The following is a 16,544-nucleotide window of genomic DNA, read 5'->3' on the forward strand; positions in this document are numbered from 1 at the left end:
TAAAGTATGCAGCATAGACAGGATCCACCAGCCCTGTACTAGCCTCAGAACTTCTCTATACCAGAGAGTAGTGACAGGAGTTTTCCTCAAGTAGTAGTATGTGAGCTGAACACCATAAGGGAGTCATAAACAGCTCAGAACTGGGTCTGCTGTGGGATTTGCATTTAATCCAATAACTGGATAATTTAAGCCAACATATCATTTAATCAGAACCTCAAGAATTAAGCTTTTTGTACTAAAAATAATACAAACACCACTTTTATTTTGATTAATTTTGGTCATTTTGCAGGTTATACTGGGTAATGCCATTGCTTTTAAAGTCAATTGCCATTTACTTAGTAAGGAAGACAACCATCTGAATAAAACAAGAGTTTAGGGGAAATTAATGGTAAGGAAATCATCTACACCAAAACACTGTAGCATTCAGACATTATTATTAATATTTTAAGGGCACAATATACTCCGCAAGATTAAATGTGCACCCTGAAGATCAAATGGTTAAAATCAACTGTTTAATTTTCATCAAACTGATTGTAGTGGAATTTATTCATGTTGAGAGGAAGATGCAGTAATTATATAGTTATAATGTGCTCCATATGATCTACTGCTACGTATTTCCCGTTTCCTTTCTAATGTTCTAGAACAGCAGCAACCTTTAAGGCTGCATGCCAGACTGACCCAGTTTGGATCAGATGAAGGAGGGTGAAGGTAGGTGCTAGGACTAGCATCACTTTTCCCCATGGCAGCACAGTGAGATCACCCACAGTCTTCCCGTGGTTGCAGGGAAAAATGACAGTGCCATAGCTCCACATCCGAATGTCAGATCAAATGACTCCACAGGCCAGATCCAGTCCACAAACCATAGGCTGCCAACCCCTGTTCTAGAACCTTCTGATACATATTTTTCCAGTATTTCCTTTTTTAACCAAGGTTTACTTCATTTGTTTTCTGTTTTAAACACTCATTTATACTTTATATTTAAAATCTATCAATGCCTTAGTTTTACGATGTGTTGAAGCCACTCTACTACATATAGTAAGTGATATTCAGTACCTTGCTGCAGGTTATGACAACTGTTTCTAAAAATCATCTTCCATTTGCATGGTTAATAATTTGCCATGGAAATGTGAAAAATCTCACAGAAACTGTAAACAATCTATTTTTGGATTGTTCACATGGCTTACAGCTTTTGCACCAGGAAAGCTCAATAGAATTTGGCTGGGACAGAATGCCTATGGAATTTGGTTTAAAGATCAATTTCCTTTTTTTGCTGACTGAAAATGTGTAACATATTAAAATAATTCTTGGTGAGTAATTAGCATCACCAAGTCAACTACATAATATTTCATGGAAAATAAAGTTTGTTAGTCAGAAAATGAGTGTTCTTATTCTTGCTGCACTCAGCAGCCTAGCTTGTTTTGCATATGGTTGCATGTTTAATTAGTGATCCTCCTGTAAGTGTCTGCAATTAGCACAGTGATGATTAATAAAATAACCCCTTTAAAGCTCCATTTAGCCAGCAGAACTGCACAATCAGGTATAATTAATTCATCATTAATAAATCATAGCTGATTAACTAATCTGTTGATTACAAACACATTACTGCAGAGTCTCCCACCTGAGCTCTGGTGATTTTTCTATACTGAACAGAAATGGAGACTAAGAAAAAATAAACTACAAAAAAAATTGCATTAAGCAGCAAGTATATTGGTTTGGTCAGGAAGATTTAGATAGCAGGCACATTTAAAAGTTATTGGGCTTTGTTGATTATTAGTCCCCTTGGGGGAGAAAGCTGTACTGTCTATTTGTTAAATCTGGACAGGTGAACAATAATTGCTTTTTTATGCATCAACATTCTAAAGGAGTTTTTCTAAAAACATTTCTCAGATTAGATTGTGGGTCACTCTCACTTCCTGAGTAACCTGCCTACAATGGGGAATGTAGCAGAGCAAGCTGCCCACATTTGCTGGTCTACCAGGGGTCCTGAGTGAGCAGTGCATCTCCAAAAGTGGGCAGGTTATTTTCAATTGGCTGCAAGACATGCTCCTCCTAGGCTGACTCCAGTGCCCTCCCTCATGTTTGAGTTTCAGTACTAAAACCTCAAATATTCAAAATTCATGAGCCAGGCCCAAAGCACGCGTGAGATTTTTTATTTTTATTTTTAACTGGAGGTTCCTTTTGTTTACCTACTGGCTGTGAACCTTTAAGATATTCAAGTCACATTATCAATATTCTATATGCAACTATGAGGGTGAGAAACTTACTTTTTAAAATGAAATCTGAGATTTTTACATCTTTACTCATCTCCAGGAGCTTTGGAGATTATCAAGATGAAAATCACAAAGTAATGACAGTACTGGAGTTCACCTTCAGTACAGCCAATCTCCCCAATATATATAAGCCATGTAAATTACTGCCAACTGATCATGCAGGATGACAATACCTTTGAATTAAAAATGCAGTACACACTGAGAGATAATTACAAAATAAAGAAAAAATGAAAGACTTAAAGCAAAATTTAGAAAAAAAGTGACTTGGAAAGAGGAAGAAAGAGTGGTAGATAAACTGGTCATGACAACTGAAAGAGTCTTATATTCCTAAATGATGAATTGAGAGAACACCAAAACAGCAGCAAAGTAAAGACTCAAGAAAATAGCTGACATAAGATTAGAGATAATGTTGCACAGAGAGGACACTGCAGAAAGGACTTTTGAACTAGGAGGAAAGCTTCAGATTTTGAAGCATTCAATAAAAGTAGCTTAGTGTAGCCATCTGTGTTCTTCAACCAGAAATTTCAAATCAAGATTTAATGTTATAAGCTTCTTCAATATAATTCATTCTTGAAAAGCATAATTCAAAAGAGAAGAAAGAAAGAGGATTTCACATACAATTAGTTTTCACATTTTAAATCAAGTAAATTATTGAAGACAGGATGCAAGGAAAAGAAAAAAGAGGAACAATGGTCAGACTGCAGGAAGAGAGATTGAACATAAAGGAAGGATTTAATTATTTTATGAGCGAGTGAAAGAGACCAGAAATAGCTTTTAAGATGAGTCTGAACATAAAAAGGAGATCACAGGAGTAGGAATACAAGAAGGATGTTACTGGACAGTGTGAGAAAAGACTCTATACCTGCAAAAAGGAAAAAGGCAAGAAGAAATCTGGGATTTAAAAGAAACAAAAAAGAATCATTGAGTTTAGAAGGATATAAGATGATCAAGAGAAAGTCCACTGAACACCCTGAAGACCTGAAAGACAATTTTCAAGTAATCTCTGAAGTGGGGAGGAAACAATTAAGAATTAAGGGTTTCACAAGACAGTGATGATTTGCACTTTAAGACCAAGATATAACCAGATACAATTTGAATAATTTGAAGCTCAGACAGATGGAGCTGTTAGTGCTGATTCCCTTCAGAATGTCAAATTGCCTGTTAAGACAATAACAACTTGACCAGCGATGTCAATCCTTCCATCACCCTGTAGTGACATCTTCATTTCTCCTCCACGGGGAGAACACTGAAAAGCTAAAATAGAAAAAAAAGTATAGATTTTTTATCAATATTTTGGTTATCCACTATTTTAAAATAAACTGTTATTCATAAAAAAGGTTCTGGAAACTTAAGGCCTCTTTATCTACAGAATAGGTACAACACAGGCAGCAGCATTGCAAACACTGCTTAACCAGTATGCATCACTACCACTCTGGATGGATCACCTTTATGAGGGAAAAATAGGTAAAGACCTATACCAGGTTAGCCCTTGCTTTTCTACTGAAACTAACAAGAATGCTAATTGTTAACACAAATAATGAATAATGGGTTTTGTAATGCAACTATCAAAACTGAGACTATCAAATCTTTTGTTCTGGACAATGTTGGAAGACAAGATACCTGGAATGTGGTTTAACTAGGCCACAAAGTAACACATCTAGGAACAGCAATAATATCTCTACTGCAGGTCTTCTTTCTTATTATCTCTTCAACTTGGTGGAGGTCTGCTATCCTCTTGATCTTGTCCTAAGCAACACTATGACCCCCTTGTCTTCTCCTCAAACAGAAGTGAGGAAGGTGACAAAGAAGAGTTGTTTCTCCACCACATTAAACATTGAAGGCCACAGTCCCATTCCAAGCCTTCTTTAGGAAATGACTTCTTCTAGATCACTTCCCATTCCAGTTTATCAGGGAGAGAATCTGCTTATTCAACAGTTACCTGCAACAGGCACTTGTCAAGTTGTGAAAAAAAATATTTTATTATATAACTGACCCACCAGGCTCCTAGGCAGCTCAGGCTAGTCAGAAGGTAAAAAAACCCACACAGCTCAGGCTAATCTGGGAGTTTGAGGAAAAAATCTCTCATCGTCCCAAAAGGTGACAAGGGCAACGCCCACAGCAAAACCTCCCAAACCTCACTCTAATCTTAAAGAGGGGAGGGGTTAGGAGCTTTCCTTCACAATTCATAACAATGCCTAGGCCTACGGCACATTTGTATAAACCTCTCTATTTGAGATTAGAAACAAAAAGACTTATGTGGAACCACTGTGTTCAACCAAATGGAATCAAAAACTTAAGAAGGCAAGGAGGCAGAGAGATGCATCTGTAAAAGAAATGAAAGGTTTTCTTTCCCCACTTGTCTAGACAAAGCCTTTTCATCTTTAAATGCAGCAAGGTGGCACTTAAATGACAATGGGCTTGTCTACACAAGCCACCCACTGCACAGCTGTTACTCTCCAGTCATTTAGTACTTGCATAACCAAGTACTAAATGACTGCGCAATAACCGGCATTACCGTGCAGTAGTGTCCCGGCAGAGTTGCCTAGTGATGCTTAACATGCAGTAGCTCATTACTACTGCACAGTAGTGTCGCGTCCCAGTTCATGCCTGGCAATGCTACTGCACAGTAGTAACAAGTTACTGCACAGTAAATGTTTCATGTAGATGCACCCACTGAAGACCTGTCAAAACTGCCAAATTTTAACTGGTTAGGTGATTACCATTCACATGAAAAAGTATATACTATAACCAGTTTCCTAAACCAACCATTTACTTCAATAATCAATATGGATTCATACAGAGTGTGCTAAAACCATACCGAACTAAACAAACAAAAAAATTACCTTATTTAGTCATGTTCACCATTTTGGCCCCCTGGACTGGATGAGTGGTATAGAGCCAATACACAGGCCACAGTCAATGCACAAAGTTGGGCCCCACATACCTGGATCAGGCCACATACTACCTCAGCCCAGCCATGTGTACCTAGATCAGGCCCCTTGCCACCTTGGCCTGGCTGCATATACCCAAATCAGACTCCACACAGCCTTGGCCAGGCCAGATGTGCCCAGATTGGACCCTACACTTCCCCAGCTGCCACTACTCCACTGGCACCAAATTTCTGGACCTGTGGGGAGCCCAGTGGGCTGGATGCCATGGCTCCACAGGCTAGAGGATTGAGCACCTGTGAACTAGCCTAAAGTTTCCTACCAAGAAAAACTGGAGGTGGCTCACCTGTAACCAAAGTTCTTTGACTCAGGTTCCATATAGTCACACTCCTGGGCTCATCAACCAATGCAGTACAGGTGTTATAACTCAAAGTAGCAATGCCCACTAAAGCCCTCCTGTGTCCCTCCTAACCCTCCTCTCAACATTTTGAAATATTCTGTGGACAAGACTATAGAATGAGATGTGGCATAATACCTTCCTCAGTTTTTCCTATGCATCTCCAAGTCCTTAAAATGAATTTGGACTCCAAAGGAGAAGGGAAGGTGGATGGGAAGTGTGACTTTACAGTTCATCTCAAGAACTCACATTATAGTTGAGTATACTCTATGTGTGCATTTGTACTGCTGCTATTTGTCCAAGGTCACTCCTCTGAACACACAATCTGGTGTGCAGCAAATTGACCCAGGAGAGGTAGGGGAGGCTGAGGCCAGCACCTGTGCTGGCCCCAGCAGCTTTACCTAGGGTCCTGGAGGCCTCCCAGGGCAGCAGTTTCTGGCAGTGCCAGTGGTGACGCATAGGGGGTGCACGGGGGTGCATATACACCCCCCTGAGAGTGCTGGTGCACCCCCTGACAGCCAGTGCTCCCTGCATAGGCGGGGGTAGGTGGGGCAGGCAGAAGCACTGGTGCCCCACTGAGAGTGCCGGCTGGGGAGTGTGGGTGCCTCAGGAGGCACCAGCCGCCCATAGGCAGTGCACACCGCTGCCACGTGCGCCATGTTGCTTTTTTTAGCAGCGTTTTTTTGTTTTTTGATACCAGGATTTCCCCGGTGTGAAAAAAAACCTGCCGCAGTACAAATGAGCAGTGCAGCAAATGAGTGCACATATGCCGCACGGGGTTTGAGGTGCCGAAAATTGCAAGTGTGTACTTGTCAGGACACGCCCTACTCCTTTTTGTAAGTATCCTTTGCTTACTCCCATTCATAGGATAAATTAACAGTACAGGCAGTCCTAGACTTACAACATTTCGAGTTACAACGTTTCACACTTACAACGTTTATAAACTGACATCCTGTTTCAACTTTATGATGTCAGTTTCAACTTTACAATACTTGATCCAATGCGACACCATACCAGAGAACAAGTTCACTGCGTCGCTCATCTCCCTGGAGAACATCTGTCCAAACTTCCTTGGACACTATCTTTAAGAAAGCAGACAAGACTCCAGAAAAACCTGGAGCCAAGACTCCTGAGAGGACTCCAGCCAAGAACCCTTCAAAAAGTCCAACCAAGAGCCTTTCAAAAAGTCCAGCAAAGTCACCTCAAATAAGTCCTTCCAAATCAATATGATTGCTATTTACAATATAAATACGTTAATGTAGCTATATTACTCATCTATAATTGATTGAGTACAAAATGCTGCGGTATTTTTAGTGAAAATAGGGTATCGGGTCTTGGTTCAGGAACCAATCCCCAATTTATAACATTGTTTCTTATGAGAAAATTGGTTCCAAGTTACAATGTTTCAACTTAAGACATGGTTTTCAGGAACCAATTGTGTTGCAAATCGGAGGACTGCCTTTACTCCTATCCAGGAAAGAAGAAGGCACAGTCCTAATGATACCAAGACTGGAGAATTATTATACAAAAATGAGCATATCTGCTCTAGATGCTAAGTCCAAAAAGCACTGTTTGGTAATGTATGACTGCAACTCCATGTACTTGCTCTACATATCTCACCTAGTACCATATGTCTGTTAAAGCCTTTAGATGCTACTTTACTTCTGATCAAAAGGAATCTAATTCCTTGAGGAAGAGGAACATGTGCTAATTTATATAATTCCCAAATACATAATCTAGTACATCTAGGAAGATGTTTTGGTAGAAATAGCCTGATTCTTGACTTTTCTGCATAGGAAACAAAGATTGGGTGATTGCCTGAACTGGTAAATCCTAGTCAGGTTGTAATATGTTACTACTAATGACATGGCCAGGACTTTTTGTCTGGAGTGAGTAAAGGAAGTCAAATTGGGCAGTTTTACTGTGACAGCTTATACTTTGCCTATACAATTTATTTTTATTTAAAGGATATTTTTTTCAAAAAAACAGGTCTTCTTACCAAGCATTTCACTTTTACCAAGGTGCTGTGACCAGTAGCTGCCTAAAACAGCATGGGCAGATCCTTAAAAGAAAAGAAATGATATCAGATAACACTGCATTAAAGATAACTCTTGTTATATAACTATCACAAATTAAAATGTACACAATTATTAAACAAATCAATTACAACATGAGTTGCATTTGGAATATAAATATTTAAGAGCTTGGGGAATAGTTAGAATAACACTTCTGTTAGTAAGGTTAAGTCTACCATTAACAAGGGAAATTCTTCATGTTTTATTAGGTCTTTCCTCAGACTTCAATGGGAGCTTTGTCTAAATAAAGACTTCATGATTAGCCACAAATAACAAATGTATATCCTTTGACCAATGCACATCAGTGCTGGCCAACAAATATAATACACTGTAATAAAATAACAAAAGATCACAATAATAGGAATCTAAACAAATGGAATGATGTTGCTATACAGGACACATACGTGATTATGAAAAAAGAATCTTGAAAACAAGGTTTTTAGATGCAATTTAGAAGTAGAAGTAGGTGGATTGAAATTAGCATCCAGAAAGAAAAAATTCTATACCCTATGGCTGTTATGACAAAAGCTCAATTGCCTGATAGTTTTGTACATGACTGGAGGAACCACCTAAAGGGTTAGGCAACATTTTTTGGCTGGAGTGCCGAAAAAACCCTACAATGTCTACCTTGGAAGGTGTGGGAGTGCTGACATGCCACAGCCCGGAGCAGCTGTTCGCAGCCTCCCGGCTGCAGCCAGCCCAAGGAGCCTGGTCTGCTTGCAGCAGGGCTTGAAGCCTCCCAGCCGCCTGCTGGGAACAGCCTGGGCTCCGTGGCTGGCATCAGCTGCTTAGAGCCTGGGCTGGCAGTGGTGTGCTGAGCAAAATGGCCTTGCATGTCATGCTCGGCACGTGTGCTGGGGGTTGCTGACCCCTGACTTAAAAGTAAGTGGTGTCACTGAAAAGATACCCACACCAGGATGTGACACAATAAGTTTTCAGAACTCTCACTGAGGACCTCAAAAATTAATAGGATCACCTTAAAAGGCAGCTAATATTAAAAAAACAAGACTGTTTGAAACATTATCATCACGACTGTTCCGTTTCACAGGTAAGCATGCTGCTTAGTCTTGTGCTTTGTTCCTCATGTAAAGTAATCATAATAATCAAGCCACATGGTCAAAAGAACATGTACTGCAGTTATGAAGTCATTACAAGGTAGAACACCACAATATAAGACACTTACACAGCTAAAATAATTAATTTGACATTGAGATGTCACTGAAAAGGACAATGTTCATAATTAAAATTCTTCAGCTCTCTTTTCCTAGCTGTAAAACCATGAAGGAAGAGAAAATATCTTTACAGTGAGGTCACCTGCCCCTCAACAAGACTTCTGTCTTTTCAGGGCTGGCAAGGAGGCACCTAATTGGCAATCTCAAGCAAGTTTCTTTCCTGAGCAGATACAGTGGTAGCTAGAAAACTTTACTGTAGTATCTTCAGTGGATCCAAGAGCTCAGCAAGATTTTTAAAAAACTGAAATGAAGATGGACAATACAAATATCTCGAGTTATAATAATAAACATGGAATAAAAAAAGAATAAGAACCTTGGAACTCTGTTCCTTGTATGCCCTTTAGCATCCTGTAATCAAGGACAAAAAATGCAGTGGCTATAACTACCTTTCAGTTCCTTTGTGGGAACGGGACAAAGTTTATATTGCATGCTATAGTAGAAGACAAGAAGAACATGTCATGGAATACCAGCAGACAACACATCATAAACAACGATTTTTATACCCGTTCTTTCTTTTTAGAGTGACTGTCCATATTATCCATTTTTAGTGAACCATAAGTAATGATCTCAAGCAATCACAGTAAAACTTCTGAAGCAAATTAGTGTAAAACAGTGATGCCAATACATTGAATGTGCCAAATGAATCAGGAGTAGCGCTGAGTCAAGATGTTCTGAGGTAGCTGCCATACAAGTTTGAGACTAAAGCGCCCCAAGAGAAGCCGTAGAGGGAGACTGAGCTCACTGCTCTTCACAGTGACTCACCATCATACCCAGTGAGAACGATCAAAGAAGCCATTTAAATTCTAGTCACCCCAACCTCTATACACTTGTTTTCTTAGTAGCATTTACAATATGTATGTAGGTGAGAGTATCAACAATAAAAGACCTTCATACCGGTAAAAAAATGAAGTTGTCACAAAAAAATCATAAGGCACCTGTGCCATTAATAAAGTAATGAATACTTCACGAGAAATGCATGTGAATATATTAGTTTAATAGCCTCTGCCCTTCTTCCTCTTAATGGGAATTCTGTACTTACGGGATATGAAAAACAAGCAGAAATCTCTGGCCTGATGACGGCAGAAACCTGGACATTTTTTAATGGGTCAGATATCGACTGCAAAAGTTTCCAGCTTACTGAGCTAATTCCTGGAGTCTTACAAGGGTAACTCCAAAAGAACGTGAAAAATTTCAATGATGCAAATAGCTATGCAGTGTAAGTTTATAATGAGAGCTCTTCACATGAACTGAGCCACGAATCAATCCCATGTACACATATGAACACACCTGTAACAGGATCTTCCAGAACTCCATTCCATGGTGCAAAGTATCGAGAATAAAAGTCATAATTTTTATGTTTTTCACTCAAACTTCCCTTAAGTGTCAGTATTAGCCCTTTCACCTTTCCTGTCTTCTCAGCTGGCACAAGATCTTGGGCATTCACTTTTAATTTCTCCAAGACAGACCTTGAATCAAATAAACACAGTGTATTTTAATAATCAGTATTAATGTAAGTGCTGAAAAGTGCCAAATTGATACTAACAGAAAAATAATAACCTCTGAGATTGAAAAGCACTTCGGAATTTTTCTGATGAACGTTGTTCCATGAAGTTATTATTTATGAACGCATAAGCATAGATAGCCACAAATTCCCCAACATATTCTGTATTAGTAGAATGTACGCCCAGGCAGAATGGTAACATACACTGTGAGATATTTAAAGGCTTTGGTTTTATAGCTTATTTAAAAAACCAATACCTCCAGAAACAAAGACTCTTCAAACTGGATCCAGAAAATCATCTGTTTCATCACTAAAACTTCTTCTTATCATCCAGTTTGTCTTTTAGGGGAGGTATTCAACTCAAATGCAGAGAATGCTTGATCCTGCTTAGCTTGACAGATTCAAAATCATAACAGTCCAGAGACATATACTTACAGAATATGGAGATGAAGCATTTTTTAACATCCCCATGTTTCAAAGACAAACATATAAAAAGGACCTGTACATGAGTACTGCTGAATAAACAATTCATACACTTCTACAAGAACACTTGTGTCAGATAGTGTCATTTACCTTTCATAAGTATCGCTGAGACGGACTAGGAGTTTTTTTGCGTCAGGAGAATAGCGAAGGTCTTGAACAACCATATCACCTACTGCTGTCTGGTAAAAGAATGTTAGATAAACCAAACAGAACAGTTAGAAGTCACTAGAGTATGTGATTTATTTTCCCTTTCATTTTTAAACGCAAATTCAACTACTGTCAGAGAGCTCAGGCAAGGCCTTTCATACAATTCCAGGGTACATGAATACAAGGGAAATACAGGCAAAATGGATACATGGAGGTCCTTTGCATCCAGACTGAGGGCTGAATTACAGCTAGGGATTCTGCATGCCAGCATGAAAGGTAGCTCTGGGAATGGGATGAGAGAAAGTACACTAGATTGGTCCTTATTATGGCTTCTGACAGACATGAAAAAAAATGTTTTACTGGAAAAGGAAGTTCATTAGTTTGACCCAGCTCCCCAGTGTCTGTATAGATCAGGCACTTCAGTGGGGCTTTTTGGCTCTTATCTAATTTTAGCTGATACAGTAAAAGTGAAAAAAAGCCTTGCTGATTCGCCTGATCTAGATTCATAGATTGTAAGGCCAGAAGGGACCTTGGAAGATCATCAGATCCAGCCCCCTTCACCAAGCAGGAAAGATAACTGGGGGTCAGGTGACCCCAACTCGGTGACTGTCTAGTCTCCTCTTGAAGATTTCCAGGGTAGGTGATTGCACCACCTCTGGAGGGAGCTTACTCCACAGTGTGGAAACCCTATGAAGAAGTTTTTCCTAAAGTTGAGCCTGAATCGGTCTTCCAGGAGTTTGTGGCCATTACTCCTAGTTCTCCCCTCGGGTGCCCTGGTGAACAGTTGCTCACCAAGCCCTTGGTGTACTCCCCTAGTGTAACAGTAAGCTGCTACCAGGTCCCCTCTCAGCCTTCTTTTCTTCAGGCTGAAGAGTCCTAGATCCCTCAGCCTTTCTTCGTATGGCTTGCCATGTAAGACTAATTATATGGGTGCCTCTTCTTTGGACTCTCTCAAGCTTGTCCATGTCCTTGTTAAAGTGTGGTGCCGAGAACTGAAGGCAGTGCTCCAGCTGCGGTCTCACCAGTGCTGAGTAGAGCGGAAGAATCACCTCCTTGGTTTTGCTGGAGATGCATCAAATGATGCATGCCAGAGTATTATTTGCCCTACTGGCTACAGCATTACACTGCTGGCTCATATTCATACTGTGATCTCTTATTACCCCCAGGTCCTTTTCATTTGTGGTTCTAGTCAGTTTGGTGCCACCAAGCCTGTAAATGTGTTGGGGGCTGCTCGTCCCGAGGCGGATCACTTTACATTTCTTGACATTAAACTTCATTAGATTCTGATCCACCCAGCTTGCTAGCCTGTCTAGGTCCCCCTGTATCTGTAGCTTATCTTCAAGCATGACCATGCTTCCCCATTACTTGGTGTTGTCTGCGAACTTGGTCAGTGAGCTCTTTACCCCCACATCCAAATCGTTAATATACATGTTGAAAAGTACTGGACCAAGCACCGACCCCTGTGGGACACCGCTACCCATTTCTCGCCAGGATGACACAGATACGTTTGCTACAGATACAGACACTGGGAGAGCCAGGTCAAACTAACATGATGTCTCTTCTGGGCATGTGCTGTGCTAGGTGCAGGGATGCACCAAACTGAACGTAAAGTGCCATTTGTTGGGGTTTTTTTCCATGCATGTAAGCAGCCTTTGTGGTTATATTAGACCAAAAGCTGGCACTGAAAGACTGCTATTCAATAAAGAAGGGCTGGAGTTGAAACCAGAGAAACTGCCACAACCTGGAAGTCCACTGCTAAGTTGGAAAATACATTTTATTCCCTGAATTTCTGCATTTAGATATCTGCACACAAGAACATAATTTCATATGGAGACATTGTGCACTATTGCAGTCATTTTTCATTCATTTTAACATAAGAAAATATTTATAGCCTTTGAAAAATTAGTTTGAACAATAGCATACATGTGCCAAAAATTACCTTTACTAGCTCTTCTACTTCCTGAAACTCCTAGAAGAAGCAAACAACATTTGTAAGCAATAGAGGCATGTTTCTTGAAAGCAACATACAAATATACAACATGGTCTGACCTGTGGGTAAGTTGAATAAAGGGGTAAGTCCAGGACAATATGATCTTTTTCTTGTTTAGCCTTTAATTCGCCACTCAGTGTTACAAAAGTGAGAGCTGAATTCATGTTTTCTAAAGAAAAAAACATTGCAATATTTGTCATTGAAATAAGAAGTTGGAGGAATAGGAAAAGAATCTTTATAATTATATGAGTATCACTTTTTAGCATATTTAAATAGCTAGAATCATAAAAAAACATAGAAATGTAGGGCTAAAGGGACCTCAGGACTTCATCCAAAAGCCTATTGAAGGCAGGATCCTCCCTTTCTAAACCAACCTGGACAAGTGTCTGTCCAACCTTCTCCTAAAAATTTCCAAGGATGGAGATTCCATAACCTCTTTAGGTAGTCTGTTCTTCCGAATATCCAACCTCAATTTCCCATGCTGAAATTTAAGATAGTTATTCCTTGTCCTGTCCCCTGTGAATAGTTTGTGTACAACCACCCTCCAGATATTCGAAAACTGTTCTCAGATCCCCCATCAGTCTTTTCTTCTCCAGGCTAAATCCCAGTTCTTTTAACCTTTCCTCATAACTCATGTTTCCCAGAACTCAAATCACTTTGGGACTATTTCTAATTTGTCTGTGCCTTTTTTTAAATGCGGGGCTCAAAACTGAAGAGAGTACTCCAGGTGAGGCCTTACTAATATAGCCTATTATGTTATTGGCAGTTTTTGCAACAATGGCATGCTGTTGGCTCATTATAGTCCATAACAGGGGTGGGCAAAACACTGCCTGAGGGCCAGATCCAGTCTGCCAAGAGATTTTATCCAGCTCACAATGGGTCCCTGTCGCAGGGCACGTCAGTGCCTGGCTCCTAAGGAGTGAAAACTGCCAGGGAGAGAGCCCTGGCCGAACATAAGGGGGACAGCTGCAGGTTGCTGGGGCAACTAATGGGAGTCAGCTGGCCAGAAGGGGGCAGGGCCTGGCCCTTATAAAAGCCCAGGGCTGAGGCCAGGCTGCGAGTTCTCTGCCAGCAGCCAGAGAGGCAGGAGCTCCTGGGGGAGAGAGGCGAGAAGCAACCGCAGGTACAGCCTGAGAGTCAGCTCCAAGATGTTGGAGCAGTATGGCTGTAGCCAGGCAGCTTATAGTTATGTTTCAGCCTAGCGGCTTGTGCTTTGTTTTGTTCGTTGAACCGGTGGCTTGGGTGAGGCTATTAGGGGTGGAGGCGGCCTCATAGGGGGGCTCACGATAAAGTGAGGACCCCGGCGCCAGTGAGGGCGCAACCTACTTATAGGGACCTGCAGCAGAGTGCGGGGACCCCGGCGCCCAGGAGGGCGCAGCATATGGGGTGTATAGACCCAGCCCTAGGGAGGGGCATTTCTGAAGCCCCAGTGTGGGCGGGGCGAGCTCCCAGGACGGGGGCCATTTTGTAAGCCCTAGGGAGGGGCATTTCCAAAGCCCCAGTGGGGGCGGGGCGAGCCCCAAAAAGGGGGCAGCATAGTGAGTCTCTGAAAGGGGGCAGAAGAGAGATGACAGCAATTACATCTGCGAGGCTTGGGCTGCGGTATTAGGGGAGGTTGGAGCCGCAGGGCGCCCCCCCGGCATCGGGGCATTATAATGGGCAGCCTCCCGCTAATTAATTAATTAACATCAAGACGTGGCAGGCGAGAAGGCGGGCGGTTGCCGCAGGAACAGGTGAGCGGGCCACAACTTGGCTCGGAAGCGATGCCTGTTACAATGGTGCATTGGCCGGGAAGGTTTCGTACGGCAGCGCGCAGCATTGGACACTGGTTTAGCCGTATCAGGGAACGAATCCTTGGGCCCGGAAAGAGAGAGAGAGGGGAACAGAGGCCCGGCCTAGACCCAGAGTTTCCACCACAGGTTGTGGTGTCGCTTCAGCAAGCAATCCAAGGCCTGCGGGAAATCGCTAGGCGACAGGCTCTGTTAGTAGAAATGATGGAAAGCAACCCCACCCGACCACTGATCCCGGTAGGGATGTGTGGCTATGTAGCCAAGTGTGACCCTGAGGAGGGAGATGGGCCACCTGCGGTTACGGCGAAAGTAACAATAGAGGGCAGAATGGTCCGGGCTATGCTAGATTCGGGCTCATTGCAGACCCTGGTGCAGAGCAAGGTGTTACCGGCAGGAGGAAGGGAGATAGTCGATTGTGTACAGGTGCAATGCTATTGCGGGGACTCCTGTAAGATCGACAGGATAAGGGTCAAGCTTCGGGTAGGTAATAGAGACCGGCAGATGCTAGTAGGGATTGTGGAGCAGTTACCCTACCCAGTGGTACTGGGTTGCGACTGGCCTGACTTGTTAGGGGAGATAGTTAGGGCAAGGTCGCAGAAGACGGTTGAGGGGTTCGCCGTGGAGACGGGACACCCTGAAGAAGCGGCTGAACGAGAGGTGGATGTCGCTGCTCTGTGGGAGGGTGAGCACTTCCAGCTGGAGCAGAGTCGCGAGGCAGATTTTCGCCATGCGTTGCATGAACACCTAGCGCAACGAGATGATGAGGTGCTACGGCCCGAACTGATGAGGGTATCACCGAGGTTCGAGGTACAGAACGATCTTCTTTATCGCATTGAGCGAGGCAAGCCTGGAGAGGAAGAGGTCATGCAACTCCTGGTACCGCGGCAATATCGACAGGTCGTTATGAAGGTGGCCCATGAACTACCTATGGGGGGACATTTGGGTCGGGACAAAACTGAAGCACGCATTAGGGCAAGATTCTTTTGGCCCGGACTGCTGAGAGAAGTGGCGAGATATTGCGCCTCTTGTCCGGTGTGTCAGAAAGCCGACCCGAGGCGCCCCCCAAAGGCCCCTTTAATCCCCATGCCTTTGATGGAGGTTCCGTTCGAACGGGTAGCTGTGGACATTGTGGGGCCACTTCCCCGAAGTAGTACTGGGAACCAGTATATTTTAGTGATACTGGATTATGCGACCAGGTACCCAGAGGCAGTGCCGATGAGGACAATATCCGCTCCCAAGGTGGCAAGCGAACTATTGAAAATATTCTCGCGGGTAGGACTCCCCAAAGAGTTGTTAATGGACCAGGGGACGAATTTTACTTCCCGCGTTTTTGAAGGTGTGAGTAAAGCCCTGGGGATTAAGCATCTGAAGACGATGGTCTATCACCCCCAAACAGACGGGTTGGTGGAACGGTTCAATCAGACGTTGAAGCAGATGCTAAAGAAGTTTGTGACCGAAAGACCACAAGACTGGGACAAAATGATACCCCCTTTGCTGTTCGCAGTAAGGGAGGCCCCCCAAGCCTCGACAGGGTTTTCACCCTTTGAACTGTTGTATGGCCGACAGCCCCGGGGGATACTTGATTTGATCAAAGAAGGTTGGGAGGACCAGCAGAACAAAGATCAGAACTTGATACAATACATGGTACAACTGCGAGAGCGATTGGAGGCTGCTCGCAGTGAAGTCGTGGGCAATCTCAGAAAGGCCCAGCAACGTCAGGCAGGGTACTATAACCGAGGCGCCCGGGAAAGGAGGTTTGAGGAAGGAGACC

General features: G+C 42.6%; 1 protein-coding gene across 2 annotated transcripts in view; it reads right to left on the minus strand.

The window, feature by feature from the left end:
- Nucleotides 1-242: 242 nt before the first annotated feature.
- The window catches only part of PBLD (phenazine biosynthesis like protein domain containing), a 33,708-nt gene continuing 17,406 nt past the window's right edge, over nucleotides 243-16,544 (minus strand). Inside the window, exons 4-9 of one of the 2 annotated variants that reach the window (XM_014609326.3) lie at nucleotides 13,043-13,152; nucleotides 12,933-12,962; nucleotides 10,937-11,025; nucleotides 10,150-10,328; nucleotides 7,555-7,617; nucleotides 243-3,524 (exon numbers count right to left, since the gene is read on the minus strand). In XM_014609326.3, the coding sequence (XP_014464812.2) occupies nucleotides 3,412-3,524; nucleotides 7,555-7,617; nucleotides 10,150-10,328; nucleotides 10,937-11,025; nucleotides 12,933-12,962; nucleotides 13,043-13,152 (584 nt within the window). In that variant the 3' untranslated portion in view covers nucleotides 243-3,411. The remainder of the gene's footprint in view (nucleotides 3,525-7,554; nucleotides 7,618-10,149; nucleotides 10,329-10,936; nucleotides 11,026-12,932; nucleotides 12,963-13,042; nucleotides 13,153-16,544) is intronic. The other variant, XM_059729883.1, reaches the window with a different exon arrangement.

The sequence above is a fragment of the Alligator mississippiensis genome, chromosome 6 (assembly GCF_030867095.1).
Source record: "Alligator mississippiensis isolate rAllMis1 chromosome 6, rAllMis1, whole genome shotgun sequence".
Classification (NCBI taxonomy): domain Eukaryota; kingdom Metazoa; phylum Chordata; order Crocodylia; family Alligatoridae; genus Alligator; species Alligator mississippiensis.